The sequence below is a fragment of the Lactuca serriola genome, chromosome 6 (genome assembly GCF_051521515.1).
Source record: "Lactuca serriola cultivar US96UC23 chromosome 6, Lser_US96UC23_V15, whole genome shotgun sequence".
NCBI lineage: Eukaryota > Viridiplantae > Streptophyta > Magnoliopsida > Asterales > Asteraceae > Lactuca > Lactuca serriola.
The window spans coordinates 29,282,375-29,297,445 of record NC_136413.1 but is presented as its reverse complement, the minus strand read 5'-3'; the positions used below and the strand labels follow the sequence as shown (position 1 = coordinate 29,297,445).

Sequence of the window (15,071 nt, the reverse complement as noted above, 5' to 3'; positions counted from 1 at the left end):
GACCTAAGAGGTTAAACAACAAGTTGGGGATGTTACCTCAAAGATTTGGAGCCTTAATTCAATGTTTTGGACCTTGAATCTTTGATTGAGGAGAGAGGTTAGAGAGAGAGTAGTGAGATGAAGCAAAAGCTTCAAATGAAGTCTTAGAACACTTTAAATAGTGTTCGGGATTTGGACACGGTGAAATTCTACCCGATACCGGCGTTAGACGGGGCTTTTGGTCGCACCCGATCAAGTTGCCGTAACTCGATATGGTTAATTCTAGAAATGATCCGATTACTAATATGAGGTGTTAGAATGAGTTCTAAAGGCATTAGGACACCCATTAAGTCATAATATAAAATACACGTTAATGACTTAATTAAATGATGGAAATTGGAAACGAAATTGGAAGCGGCGATTGGATTATCGAAATGAGTTACGAAAAGGGTTGCAAGCAATGATACGAATTTTCGGGTTGTTACAATAACAACAGGAGTTATTGGTTCCATATTATCAATAGAATTGCAAACTTTAGTATTTGCATTCTGCAGCCTATTTACAGAAGGAGTTGAAGATAATGCTTTCAAATTATCTGTTACTCTTTTCAATTTAACACTTATAGGTGGTGATACGCCTTCATTAACAATCAAAATGTTGTTCTCTTTCTGTATGCTATCACGTGTAGTAGAAATATAAGTTAAGTGTTAATAACTTTTTTCATACATATCATTAAAAAGAATAATTGTGAAAAAGACTTACCATCAACATGAGGAAGGAGTTTTGTACAGTTGTTTGGGAGTTGGGACCATCTTTGAAACAATTTCCTGCCATAAGGACCTTCTATGTAATACTTTTTTTTTTGTGAAAGGGATTATTTCCGAAACTATTCCTCAACTGGCCCATTTCTGTAATGTTTTCCCTGGCCACATGACCATTTTTAATAAACTTAAGATGTACAAGTAAATATGTTACATGTCAAAACATATTTAATTTTCTTTTACACACATCTTATGTCCTGGTAGCCTTTTTTTTTTTATGATTCTTGTGTAGGCATTGGTATGAATGGTGCATCACCAATTGTCAGAACTCAGATGAGTCGATATCAAAAGATTTGTTCATTTATCACAATGTTTCAATTGCTCTTCATGTCGGTTAACATAGGTGTTAATGGAGATGCTTATAATCAGCTGTAATTGAACTTGGTTTAGGAAATGCAACACAAATATATATATATATATATATATATATATATATATATATATATATATATATATATATATATATATATATATATATAGAGGTAGATTCAATTGAAAAAATAAAAAAGGTTGAGAATGAAGGAATCATTCTCAACCAATCATTTATTTAACATGTTCAAATTAAAAAAATACGCGTGTCCATTTTCATTAAGGGTATCTTTGTAAATTAGCAACTTTTTTACATAGAACTTACATGTTCGTGTTATCAGGTTCCAATTTGATGATATCTTTATATCGTTTGAATCGGATATGAGGAATTCATTATCAAGATTATTTTCTTTATATAACTCGTTAGCAATTATACGTTTTCATTCCATTAATCGTGAAGTTTTGCATATGTGTTTCAGTTTTCTACTTCTTTTTCAGCTTCCGATTTGATCAGGTATGTATATTGTTTGAATCGGATAGATCGGAGTTATTTATATAACTCGTTAGCAATTATACGTTTTCATTCAATTAATCGTGAAGTTTCGCATCTGTGTTTCAGTTTTCTACTTCGTTTTGAGTTTCCGATTTTATCAGTTATGCGTATCGTTTGAATCGGATAGATCGGAGTTCATTATCAAGATTATTGCTTTTTATAATTTATTTGGAATTACGCTTATTATATTCCTTTTGGAGTTGTTTCATCGGAGTTCATTATCAAGATTATCAAGTTTCGAATATGTATTGGGGTTATTTCATCGGATTTTTGTTAAGTAGTTTGAGATATTTATTTCATCAGTTATATCATTGTAGTTTTTACGTTCTGTACTGAGAGAGATTGCTTAATTACATCATATGATCATATATGATTTAAGTTTCTTTCAGATATTTTGTACGTTGAGGTGAGATATATTCAAAATTAACCAGGTTTTCATCTTTACGACTTTTTTTGTGAGATATATTCGATATTAAGATTGTTTTTGCTTATTTATATAGATCATTTGGTGTATTATGTCGAATTCTAGTGTTATTGATGGTGATTTGTATTCTTCTATGAGTGAGAGTGAAGAAGAAGATGTTGAGAACTCATTTTTTGAAGGTATCAGTTATTGAATTATTTTGTTGTTTTTAATTTTGTTGATTATCATTTATTTACATATGAATATGTTAATATGAATAAATTGTTGTCTTATTCATATATGAATAAACGTGTGATAATTGTAATTTCGAATTTATTATTTTTTTCGTTTTATTCATATATGAATAAGTTATGTTTTATTTACATATGAATATGTTAAAATGAATAAATTGTTGTCTTATTCATATATGAATAAACGTGTATTAATTGTAATTTCGAATTTATTATTTTTTTCGTTTTATTCATATATGCATAAGTTATGTTTTATTTTATATATTTTGAATCCTCATGAATTTTATGTATTCATATATGAATGTTTTATTCATATATGAATGTTTTTTGTTTTATTTATATGAGTTTTATGTATTCATATATATTATTGTTTTATTCATGCATTATTATTTTAGGTGGTGAATCTTCAAGTTCAGTACATGATGCACAATATTTTGATGATATAATTAGAGAATATGTCTATAAGCCAGATGTACCTGTTCAACTTATTCCTTTTAAGGGTTTAATCTTCAAATCATTAAAGTTGGCTATCAAAATGTATTATGAGTATGCTGAAATTGGTGGTTTTGATGTTAGACTGAGCACACAGTCAAGGTTTGATAACAAGATTATAAAGAAGAAACACGTTATATGTAATCGTGGTGGTAAACATAAAAAGAAATCTTGTGACACATTAGGTACAAGTGGTGTTAGGAGGAAACGAAATTCAAATTCAAGAGCTATTGGTTGTCAAGCAAAGATTATATTTGAATCTGTGTATGGAACTCCAGATTATAAAGTTTTTCAATTTGATGAACTTCACAACCATCCACTTGAGAAGAGAAGTTATTTAAAAAAGGCGAGACAAATGTCATATTCAGAAAAAGAGTTTATTGTGCGTGCTTCCACATCAAAAATAGGTCCAACTATGGCTCATAAGTTGAGGGCAAGTCTGAGAGGTGGGTATGAGTTTGTAAAGCCCAAAGTAGTTGACTATAAAAATTTAAGGAGAGATATCAACAGGGTTATTGGTTATAAAGAGGCCCAAATGATAGTAAACACAATGAATGACCATCGAGCTCACTATCCAAATTACTCATTCGAGTTTAATTGTCAAGATGATATTTTGGATTGTATGTTTTGGGCTGATGAAATGGAGAAGGCATATTATGCTGAATTTGGTGATGTTATTTCGTTTGATGCGACTTTCCGAACAAACAAGTAAGTTATTTTATCTACTTTTGTTTATAGCTTATTCATATATGAATATTTTTAGATTCACTTATTAATACATCAAAAATTGACTCTAATGAACATTTTTTTGTGTGTTAGGTATCGAATGGTTTTTGTTCCGTTTATTGCTATTGACCATCATAAAAAATCGGTTACTATTGGATCTGGGTTGCTAAGCAATGAAAGCATTGAGTCTTACTCTTGGTTGCTTAAAGCATTTCTTAAAACTCATGGGAAAGAAACAACACTTGTTTTAACTGATCAAGATGCTGCAATAAAACAAACTGTTGACATGTGTTTCGTAATTCAAAACACCGATTATGTATGTGGCATATAATGAAAAAGTTGAAAAAAGGTATTATTTTAATATATTTCAAATATATTACTTATTAGTATATACATTTATGAATATTGATTGTTATTTTACTTATTATTATTTATCCATTTATGAATATTTTTGTTTTAATACAGATATCAGATGATTTATTTACAAACACAGACTTTAGAAAAAGGTTTTCGAAGCTTGTTTGGGACATTAATATGAAACCTGATGTTTTTGAGGTGAAGTGGGGTTTGCTTATGAAGGAATTCAATCTTGAAGACACAATATGGTTTAAAGACATGTTTACAATACGTGATTCATGGATACCTGGATATTTTAGTGATATTCCAATGTGTGGTTTGATGAAGACTACATCGAGGTCAGAGAGTATGAATTCATTCTTTAATACATATTCAGAAAGTGGGAACTTACTTTTGAATTTCATGATGAATTACGACACTGCCATTCAAAAGCAAAGGAATACTCAACGAGAGCTTGATAGGGCATCAAAGAAAGCATCATATAAAATGCAAACACCTCGAGAAATAGAACTGCAAGCATCAAAGGTTTATAAAAGTACATTATTTTTTGAGGTGCAAAAAGAAATATATAAAACATGTTTTTTCTGTACGTACTCATATGTTGGTATTGAAGATGGTTGGGAAGTTTACATTGTGCAGCACAACAACAGTAAAAGTGATTTTAAAAATGAATTTAAGGTAATTTTACTTGTTTTTATGAAAAATGTAATAATATTCATATATGAATATGATAATATTCATATATGAATATCAATATTCATATATGAATATTATATGAATATATATGAGTGTTGATATGAGTATTCTTATATGAATGTAAATATGTAAATTTTGTTTTTGTATCAGGTTGAAATAAAAGCTGAAGAGAAAGAAATAAATTGTAGTTGTGAACATTTTAAGTGTATGGGTGTTTTATGCAGACATGCTTTTACAATAATGATGAGATGTGGTGTTAAAGAAATTCCTGAAAGATACATTTTGAAGAGATGGAGAAAGGATGTGATATCAAGAAATTATCGTTTCAGTTCTGTTCAATCCGATTCAGGTGATTGTGAGAATGTAAAGTTAGTCAATGATTCATATTATATTTTTGAATCATGTTTGGATATTGTAAGAGATGAAAAAAAGAGATTGGATTTGTTTGCTAAGAAACAACAAATATTGTTGAAGGAATTTGAGAGTGATTATATTTCTCCTGGATTGAAAAGCAAGAAAGATGGTGAAGTTGTATGCAAGCTTTTGGGTGTTACTATTCCTATTCCAGAAGAGATTAATATTCATGTTCCTGAAGTTCAAAGCAATAAAGGTTCTGGAATCAAGAAAAGAATTCCAAGCGCAGGTGAAGTAGCATATGAAAATTCTAAAAAAGAACATAAAATGTCTTCAGGATGTGGAAAGCGAGTTCCACACAATTTACGTACTTGTCCAGAAAGAGTTGGAGCTGCTAAATCAACAAAAGACAGTTAGGGAATTTTTTTATTCATTTATGAATATATGCAGATAAAAACAATAAACAATAATATTCATGTATGAATAATACACATTTATATTGATATGGTAAATTGATATGTTGATATTTGTTTTTTAAGTTACTATAAAATAAGTTATATTGATATTGTAAATTATTTATAAATGAATATAAATATGTGAAATTTGTTATACTAATAAATAAGTAATATTCATATCTGAACTTTTTTATGTTAATATCTGAACATAAATGAATAAAAATAAATTTTAAAAATATTTGAATATAAAAAAATGACATAAATAAACAAACTTGTTTATATTAATAAGTTAGTTATATTCGTATATAAAATTTGTTATATTCATATATGAACTTTGTTATAATGACATATTACTCCTAATTTAATCATAAATGAAGATATCATATTCGTATTCATTTATGAATAAACATAAATAAACTTTGAAAATATTTAAATATAAAAAACTGATAGAAATAAGCGAAGTTGTTTCTATTACATAATCATTCAACACAAGATAACAAAAGTTGTTCATAAGCGTTTCACAAAATATTAAAACGATGTTCAACAATATTTAACAAACCATTTAAAACTTGTTTCGCAGAATCATCTTACATGTACTTCAGATCCATTCATCTTCAACACAAACAGTTCTATAGCATCACACTTCAGCATTCTTTCATCTTCACAAGCAATCATTAATATTCTTTTAACCTTTTTTGAATTGTTTGCATAGCCTTGTATGCATGATCAGTACGCACTTTGAATTCAACTTTTTGATATTTTTCAGCAAGATCCAACACCTTAGCCTTCAACATGTTAATTTCAGAAGTTAGCATTATGTGTGCATATCTTTGCCTGAGCTTCTCTAAAGTAGTTTGCTGAACTGCACTTTCTTTATGAAGACATGGTTTCCACTTTGAGAGTGGTTGTCCCATATAGGTCTCCATATGTCTCATTGCAAAGACCCCACAATCAACTTTGTTTTTAACTGTTCTCCATGACATTTCAAGTCGTTGGGGTTTGATACTTTCTTTTGAGATTGCATTTGCTCTTGGATGGTTTATTTCTTTAAAGTATCTCAGAAACAAATTTTTCTGATCATTAAATAAAATAAAAGTTAGATATGTAGTAAATTGGTTCTTTTATGTTGTTGTGAACTGGGTACATACCAAGGTTTCATTATTACTCCGTATTTCCCTTCATAATCTCCCTCAACTGCACTATTGTCTAGAATTTCAATTGACGGTTTCTTTAAGTTGAAGACAATCACAAGAATGTGAGCACTTCTAACAACTAGAAAGAATACCTGTTTTTATGTATATAATGGTAAGTATTTTGTTGATAAAAATATATATAAAAAACAACTTTAATTAACATACCATGTCAATATCTTTTATGTTCAAGATTTTTTTGTACCCATTGGTATTGTCATGAAAGTTCTCCTTGAATTTTTCATACTTTCTTTCATCAGACAATGTTGAAGTTAGATAATCAGTCTGTAACCAATATAATCATATGTGAATTTCGGTTGAATATATATAATTATGTTAAAGAATACATCATATTTGTATAATCATATGTGAATTTAAGTTGTAAAAAAATATAATATTCATAAATGAATACATCATATTGGTGTATTCATTTATGAATAAGGAAGGAATTAAGGTTAGAACATAAACTTACAGAAACTCCAACTTTCAAGAAGAGTCTGTATGTTGAATTTCCAAAATCCCTTTCCAGTTCTTGGTGGTTAAGTAAATCAGACCAAGTGTCTAAAACTTCTCCAAAAATCTCTGTGTTTGCATATAGACTTTCCATAACTGCTCTTTTTGCTATCTGACCATATTTTGTCTGGACAACCATATCTCTGCAAATATATAATCAAAATGTCATAGATTATTATCTATATAATAATCATATATGAATGTATATAAAATAAAGTTACTTACGATGTATTGCCTTGTAAGTTGAACAACCATTCACAGACAATACTCTCCTGATGTGTCAGTTTGGGTTTTGTGTCTGTTATTCTGCATTTGAAAGGTGATTTGAAAGCATCAGCAAGCTTCTTCTCTCTTGGTTGATCCAGATCATGCTTTGATGGTCCTACTTCAGTAGGAATTGATACAGAGATTGGATTTGGATTAAGAACATTTTTCTAACAACCTTCTGATGGTCGTCTTTGATTTGTTTCTTTGTAAGTGCTTTTTTTGGTGAAGATTCATTAGATTTTTTAATTGAAGTTTGATCTGAATCTTGACTGAGACCTAGACTAAAGCTTGGATGAGTATCTGCATGCCAGAAGATTTATCATATAAATAGTTGTAAGTTAATTATAATATTTGAGTTTATATTTTGAAATGTTTATCCAAATTGTTACCTCCTTTATTTCCTTTTGTATTGTCAGCTTTTTCTCCTTTCTTGTTTTGATTTTCTGACTTTTTCTTTCATGAAAGATAAAGAACTGTGATTAAGTAATTCATATGTGAATAAGTAATGTATTCATTTATGAATAAGTAATACATATAATTATTTATGAATAAGTAACACTATATTTTTTTATTTATTCATATATTGTGTTATTCATTTATGAATAATAGAACTTACTATATTCATTTATTGTGTGGAACTCGCTTTCCACATCCTGAAGACATTTTATGTTCTTTTTTAGAATTTTCATATGCTACTTCACCTGCGCTTGGAATTCTTTTCTTGATTCCAGAACCTTTATTGCTTTGAACTTCAGGAACATGAATATTAATCTCTTCTGGAATAGGAATAGTAACACCCAAAAGCTTGCATACAACTTCACCATCTTTCTTGCTTTTCAATCCAGGAGAAATATAATCACTCTCAAATTCCTTTAACAATATTTGTTGTTTCTTAGCAAACAAATCCAATCTCTTTTTGTCATCTCTTACAATATCCAAACATGATTCAAAACTATAATATGAATCATTGACTAACTTTACATTCTCACAATCACCTGAATCGGATTGAACAGAACTGAAACGATAATTTCTTGATATCACATCCTTTCTCCATCTCTTCAAAATGTATCTTTCAGGAATTTCTTTAACACCACATCTCATCATTATTGTAAAAGCATGTCTGCATAAAACACCCATACACTTAAAATGTTCACAACTACAATTTATTTCTTTCTCTTCAGCTTTTATTTCAACCTGATACAAAAACAAAATTTACATATTTACATTCATATAAGAATACTCATATCAACACTCATATATTTATATAATATTCATATATGAATATTGATATTCATATATGAATATTATCATATTCATATATGAATATTATTACATTTTTCATAAAAAACAAATAAAATTACCTTAAATTCATTTTTAAAATCACTTTTACTGTTGTTGTGTTGCACAATGTAAACTTCCCAACCATCTTCAATACCAACATATGAGTACGTACAGAAAAAACATGCTTTATATATTTCTTTTTGCACCTCAAAAAATAATGTACTTGTATAAACCTTTTATGCTTGCAGTTCTATTTCTCGAGGTGTTTGCATTTTATATGATGCTTTCTTTGATGCCCTATCAAGCTCTCGTTGAGTATTCCTTTGCTTTTGAATGGCAGTGTCGTAATTCATCATGAAATTCAAAAGTAAGTTCCCACTTTCTGAATATGTATTAAAGAATGAATTCATACTCTCTGACCTCGATGTAGTCTTCATCAAACCACACATTGGAATATCACTAAAATATCCAGGTATCCATGAATCACGTATTGTAAACATGTCTTTAAACCATCTTGTGTCTTCAAGATTGAATTCCTTCATAAGCAAACCCCACTTCAACTCAAAAACATTAGGTTTCATATTAATGTCCCAAACAAGCTTCGAAAACCTTTTTCTAAAGTCTGTGTTTGTAAATAAATCATTTGACATCTGTATTAAAACAAAAATATTCATAAATGAATAAATAATAATAAGTAAAATAACAATCAATATTCATAAATGAATATAATAATAAGTAATATATTTGAAATATATTAAAATAATACCTTTTTTTCAACTTTTTCATTATATGCCACATACATAATCGGTGCTTTGAATTACGAAACACATTCTCAACAGCTTGTTTTATTGCAACATCTTGATCAGTTAAAACAAGTGTCGTTTCTTTCCCATGAGTTTTAAGAAATGCTTTAAGTAACCAAGAGTAAGACTCAATGCTTTCATTGCTTAGCAACCCAGATCCAACAGTAACTGATTTTTTATGATGGTCAATAGCAGTAAACGGAACAAAAACCATTCGATACCTAACACACAAAAAAAAGGTTCATTAGAGTCAATTTTTGATGTATTAATAAGTGAATATAAAAATATTCATATATGAATAAGCTATAAACAAAAGTAGATAAAATAACTTACTTGTTTGCTCGGAAAGTCGCATCAAACGAGATAACATCACCAAATTCAGCATAATATGCCTTCTCCATTTCATCAGCCCAAAACATACAGTCCAAAACATCATCTTGACAATTAAACTCAAATGAGTAATGTGGATAGTGAGCTCGACGGTCATTCATTGCGTTTACTATCATTTGGGCATCTTTATAACCAATAACCCTGTTGATATCTCTCCTTAAATTTTTATAGTCAACTACTTTGGGCTTTACAAACTCATACCCACCTCTCAGACTTGCCCTCAACTTATGAGCCATAGTTGGTGTCACACCCCAAAACCAAGAATGACGGAAACGTTCTAGGGCGGAGGACGTCATGTACAGTATCACAACAATGAAAAGTAATAAACAAGCAACAACATCATCCATTGCATTAATAATATAATTATTATACAATTGTGTTTTGTCAAATTTTAAGAAACACTAAAGTATAAATCAAAATGAAAGATGCGTCTTGATCGGGCACCATCTTCCTGAACCTTGCATCGGTACCTGTCTATGATGACCTGAGGATACAAGTAATTTTGAAAGCGAGTATCAGCTTTGAAGCTGGTGAGATCATAAGTATTTTAGTGTCTTAATTTGTATGTAAATACTTGTATGTATTTGAAATGTAAGTATTTGTATGTATACGAATTGTAAGTATTGAAAATGTAAATGAACTGTAAGTATGAAAATGTATATGAATTGTAAGTATGAACATGTTTGTAAACCAACTGTAAACGTTTGAAAACCCCTAGAAATCCCTATGATTCCTACTAGTAACAAAAAGTAGTCTTCTACCAAGACTTAATTGTTCTCAATGTAGCCTTCTACCAAGACCTAACTGCTCTGAATGTAGTCTTCTACCAAGACCTAACTGTTCTGAATGTAGTCTTCTACCAAGACCTAACTGTTCTGAATGTAGTCTTCTACCAAGACCAAGCTGTATTAGTATTACCCTTTGGAATAAGGGCAACTAACAATGTTAACTGAAGACATCCGTAGATGTACATTTACCTCTGTTGCTAACAACTGGGTATAGGAATAGTCAGTCCCCAAAAGTATACCTGTAATGGTATCAACCGTTGACATCCGTGGATGTGCTTTTACCTCTGTAGCTAACAGAGATTTTAGGAATGGTCAGTCCCGCAACGTATCCTTGGGTACTAGGATATTAAATCCAATCTATCTCGTCGATTATGTGATTGAATCACAAGGTAAAGATAAGAATGAGGATTATATAACAGAATCTATACATATAAAATGTACTAGTAATTCTTGTAAGTGTACTCATGTAAATGTGATTATGTGACCATATCTATGTAATAATATGGTAATGTACTGTAATGTTCTAGCTGTAGTGTACGTGCTCTCTATCTAGCAAGTATAGTAATGTACTGTAATGTTCTAGCCGTAGTGTACGTGCTCTCTATCTAGCAAATATAGTAATGTACTGTAATGTTCTAGCTGTAGTGTATGTGCTCTCTATCTAGCAAGTATAGTAATGTACTGTAATGTTCTATCTGTAGTGTACGTGCTCTCTATCTAGCAAGTATAGTAATGTACTGTAATGTTCTAGCAAGTATTGACTCATGAATGAACTGACTCATTGTATGGTATCGCGTTCTAGTAATAGTTTTAGTATCTTTCTAAACTACCCATATGGTAGTTTACTAGTAATCTAACTAGGACGTATGAACATGGATGTATACCCTTGCTACCCAAGGGCATTGGATGAACTGGAAGGACCTTTTATGACTATATATGTACACATGATATATAACTAATATTTAAACGACCTTCGGACGAGTACCCGATATCCTATCAGACCACATCCAAATCGATGAAAAGGAAACAAGGTGGATAGCCTTCCTAAGTCTTTTAAACATTACTTATATAACTATACATATAGAGGCATGCAATTTATAATATAAAAGCATAAAATAAGTTTTGTAAATCCTTTGAACATAATTATTATCTAAGAAAAGATCGACTTGATGTCAATTTATCAAACGTTTTGAAGGCATGGGTTTGATAAAACAGCTTTAGTATGAGGAAACATTTGTTTGAATCACAATTGTAAATAAGTTTGAAATAAAACATACAGAGTAAAATGTACAGTGTAATAAGGAGTTTTAAACACATAAAGTGTTTATGAAAAACATTTGAAGTAAATTGTTTGGTAAAACGGCTAATGAGTAGCCAACCATTTGAATGCTGCTTATTAATCACATGTGATTAATATAATAACTAGCATTATTCTACTTGTACCCCCCAATAAAACATTTAAAAATACTTAAAACATTTATTAAGGGGTATGAACTCACCTGTAGTAAGTGGATCAGAAGGAAGTGTCGGATAAGTGCTTGGTGTCAAGTGAAGACTTAGACACGACAAAGATCCTAATAACATATAAGGATATATGTATATACACAATTAGTCTTTAAACAACTAATAAACAAAGTTAAGACACTCTAGGACATGCTGAACACTTTATACAAGTGTTATAAGTCTCAAGGGTTGCATCTAAGTGCTGTAGGAAAAGCTAGTGTGTTTGGGGTCCAAGGGTAAACTCTCTTGGAGTTTACGATTTTGATGGTCATGACACCAAGAGTTTACGGCAATAAACTCTAGAGTTTACGGTCATAAACTCTAGTCCTAATGACTAGGTGTTGTTTGGTGGTTTAACAAACCTCCTGGAGTAATTATACTAAGTGGTTTGGCCTTTGGAATGGATCAGGGCATCAAAACACCTCATTTGAGGAGTTTACGGCCTCATGGCGTTTTCCCTTGGGTTCATAAACCATAAACCCATATGGAAGAGAGTAAAGCCATGTTTTCAAGTCCCTAACATAATTAGGTAAGTGTATGAGCTAGTTTCTAAGCCTAAGGAAGGAAAATGACCAACTTAAACTCACTTTAGGGTGTTTACGGTTTTGGGAGATCCCCAAACCGTAAACCCCTATATTTGATGGTCTTTGATGTTTTTCTAGGTTTAAACTCAATGAGAAAGGGTTTAAACATCTCAAGGAATGTTTAAACATCAACTAGGGCTTAGATTTGAGGTTTAGACACACTTTGGTGTCATTTATGGTGTTTACGGCCCAAGCATCTCCTTGGACCGTGAACACCTCAAGTCTTGTGTTCTTGACATATTTTCTTGATGTTTAAATGTAATACTAGCTTAAAATCACTTAAGGATAGAAGCACTTACTATTGGAAGGCTTGATTTGTGCTAAAAGGCCAAGAACACTTAGTGTGTGTTCTTGGTGTTTTGGAAAATCTAGACAAAATACATAAATGAATGGATGAATAGATGCACAAACACTAGATTAAGTGTTTTACTAACTTGAAATGGTTAGAACACTTACAAATTTGAAGATTTGGAATTAAATCTTGGATGATACTTAAGAGGATATTTTGGAGTTTACTCTTTTGACTTTTGGGGAGTAAACACAAATGACTAACTTTTTGGGGAGTAAACTCATACATAGGCATGAGTTTACAGTTTTGGGTGATTTCTAAACCCAAAACATAAAAGTTTGGTCGGGTGTTTCTAATACGCGAAGTGTTTGCGGTTTTCAAAAATCAAAACCCGAGATGACACTTTCTTTCACCCGTTCGTTTAAAAATAATATTAAAATAATCAAACGAACTTTATATTTCTTAAAAATAAGAAATAATGACATTGATTTATGATACGAAGGGGTTGACTTTTAGGGTTTGACCGAATGGAAATTTCGGGTTGTCACAGTTGGACCTATTTTTGATGTGGAAGCACGCACAATAAACTCTTTTTCTGAATATGACATTTGTCTCGCCTTTTTTAAGTCGCTTCTCTTCTCAAGTGGATGGTTGTGAAGTTCATCAAACTGAAAAACTTTATAATCTGGAGTTCCATACACAGATTCAAATATAATCTTTGCTTGGCAACCAATAGCTCTTGAATTTGAATTTCGTTTCCTCCTAACACCACTTGTACCTAATGTGTCACAAGATTTCTTTTTCTGTTTACCACCACGATTACATAAAACATGTTTCTTCTTTATAATCTTGTTATCAAACCTTGACTGTGTGCTCAGTCTAACATCAAAACCACCAATTTCAGCATACTCAGAATACATTTTGATAGCTAACTTTAATGATTTGAAGATTAAACCCTTAAAAGGAATAAGTTGAACAGGTACATCTGGCTTATAGACATGTTCTCCAATTATATCATCAAAATATTGTGCATCATGTACTGAACTTGAAGATTCACCACCTAAAATAATAATGCATGAATAAAACAATAATATATATGAATACATAAAACTCATATAAATAAAACAAAAAACATTCATATATGAATAAAACATTCATATATGAATACATAAAATTCATGAGGATTCAAAATATATAAAATAAAACATAACTTATTTGTGACATCCCCAAAATCACGGCCAGAAAAGACCGATTTCATTTATGTTTTTTAAAATAATTTCAGAGTAAATCCTTTTGATTTAAAAGTCTTGTGGAATTTGTTCCCAAATAAAAACATGATAAAATAATATTTATCAAAGCATTTCATCAAGAGATGCATTTTAATTATATAATCAAAACTCGGGATGTCATGTTCCGATACAGACCATAAAGCATAAACGATAACATTACAAGTCATTCAACAAATATATACATATACAGACTTGTAAACAAAACAACTTGATGATTCAACCATCTTATGCCCTCGCGCCACTACCTGTAATACAATTAAAACTGAGTGGGTCAGGCTTGGGAGCCTGGTGAGCATATAGGGTTTTCAACCCACAATAAATAATTATATTTAATTTCACCAACCAACAACAACCCGATTACCCATTCCCGTTCTCCTCACTTTACGTCCCTAAAACAACATCTATCTCAGGGGACCTAATCTAGGATTTTCATCGGGACGGACATTACTGCTAAGGGGTTTCCTCAACAATAGATGTCCTAAAGGCAACCATGAGGGGGATAGAGTACACCGGTGAACACATCGTTTACAACACCTACAGGTTATGAACCTGCTAGCGTTCCGCTAGACTGTTTAGAAAGAGTCTATGGTCTTTATCCATACTCCGCTGAATAACTAGATCAACAACAACAACATCGAGGCCTCTCATCTGTTTATTACACACCAACTATCTACCCATGTTCTACCCAACATATTAGTAGATAAAAATATATATTTTAATACATAGTTTAAAACCTGTATAGCATTTTCATTCAATACATATTCCACATAATAGATGA

At 30.7% G+C, this 15,071-nt stretch overlaps 1 protein-coding gene across 1 annotated transcript; it reads left to right on the top strand.

Annotated features, from left to right (window-relative positions):
• The first annotated feature begins 368 nt into the window (after positions 1–368).
• On the top strand, positions 369–5,358 carry LOC145059612 (protein FAR1-RELATED SEQUENCE 5-like). Its single transcript, XM_079007434.1, has 9 exons — positions 369–436; positions 534–649; positions 1,033–1,171; positions 1,608–1,623; positions 2,163–2,265; positions 2,712–3,516; positions 3,628–3,850; positions 4,000–4,416; positions 4,738–5,358. The coding sequence occupies exons 1-9, from the start codon at positions 369–371 to the stop codon at positions 5,356–5,358; spliced, it is 2,508 nt and encodes an 835-aa protein (XP_078863560.1).
• Positions 5,359–15,071: the final 9,713 nt, after the last annotated feature.

What these genes read in the sequence shown, in the direction of transcription:
- LOC145059612 (XM_079007434.1), top strand. Translation starts at nt 369, where the DNA reads ATGGAAATTGGAAACGAAATTGGAAGCGGCGATTGGATTATCGAAATG. An exon ending in AGTTACGAAAAGGGTTGCAA is followed by an intron (nt 437 to 533) that starts GCAATGATACGA and finishes TGCATTCTGCAG; the next exon opens with CCTATTTACAGAAGGAGTTG. An exon ending in TGAGAACTCATTTTTTGAAG is followed by an intron (nt 2,266 to 2,711) that starts GTATCAGTTATT and finishes TTATTATTTTAG; the next exon opens with GTGGTGAATCTTCAAGTTCA.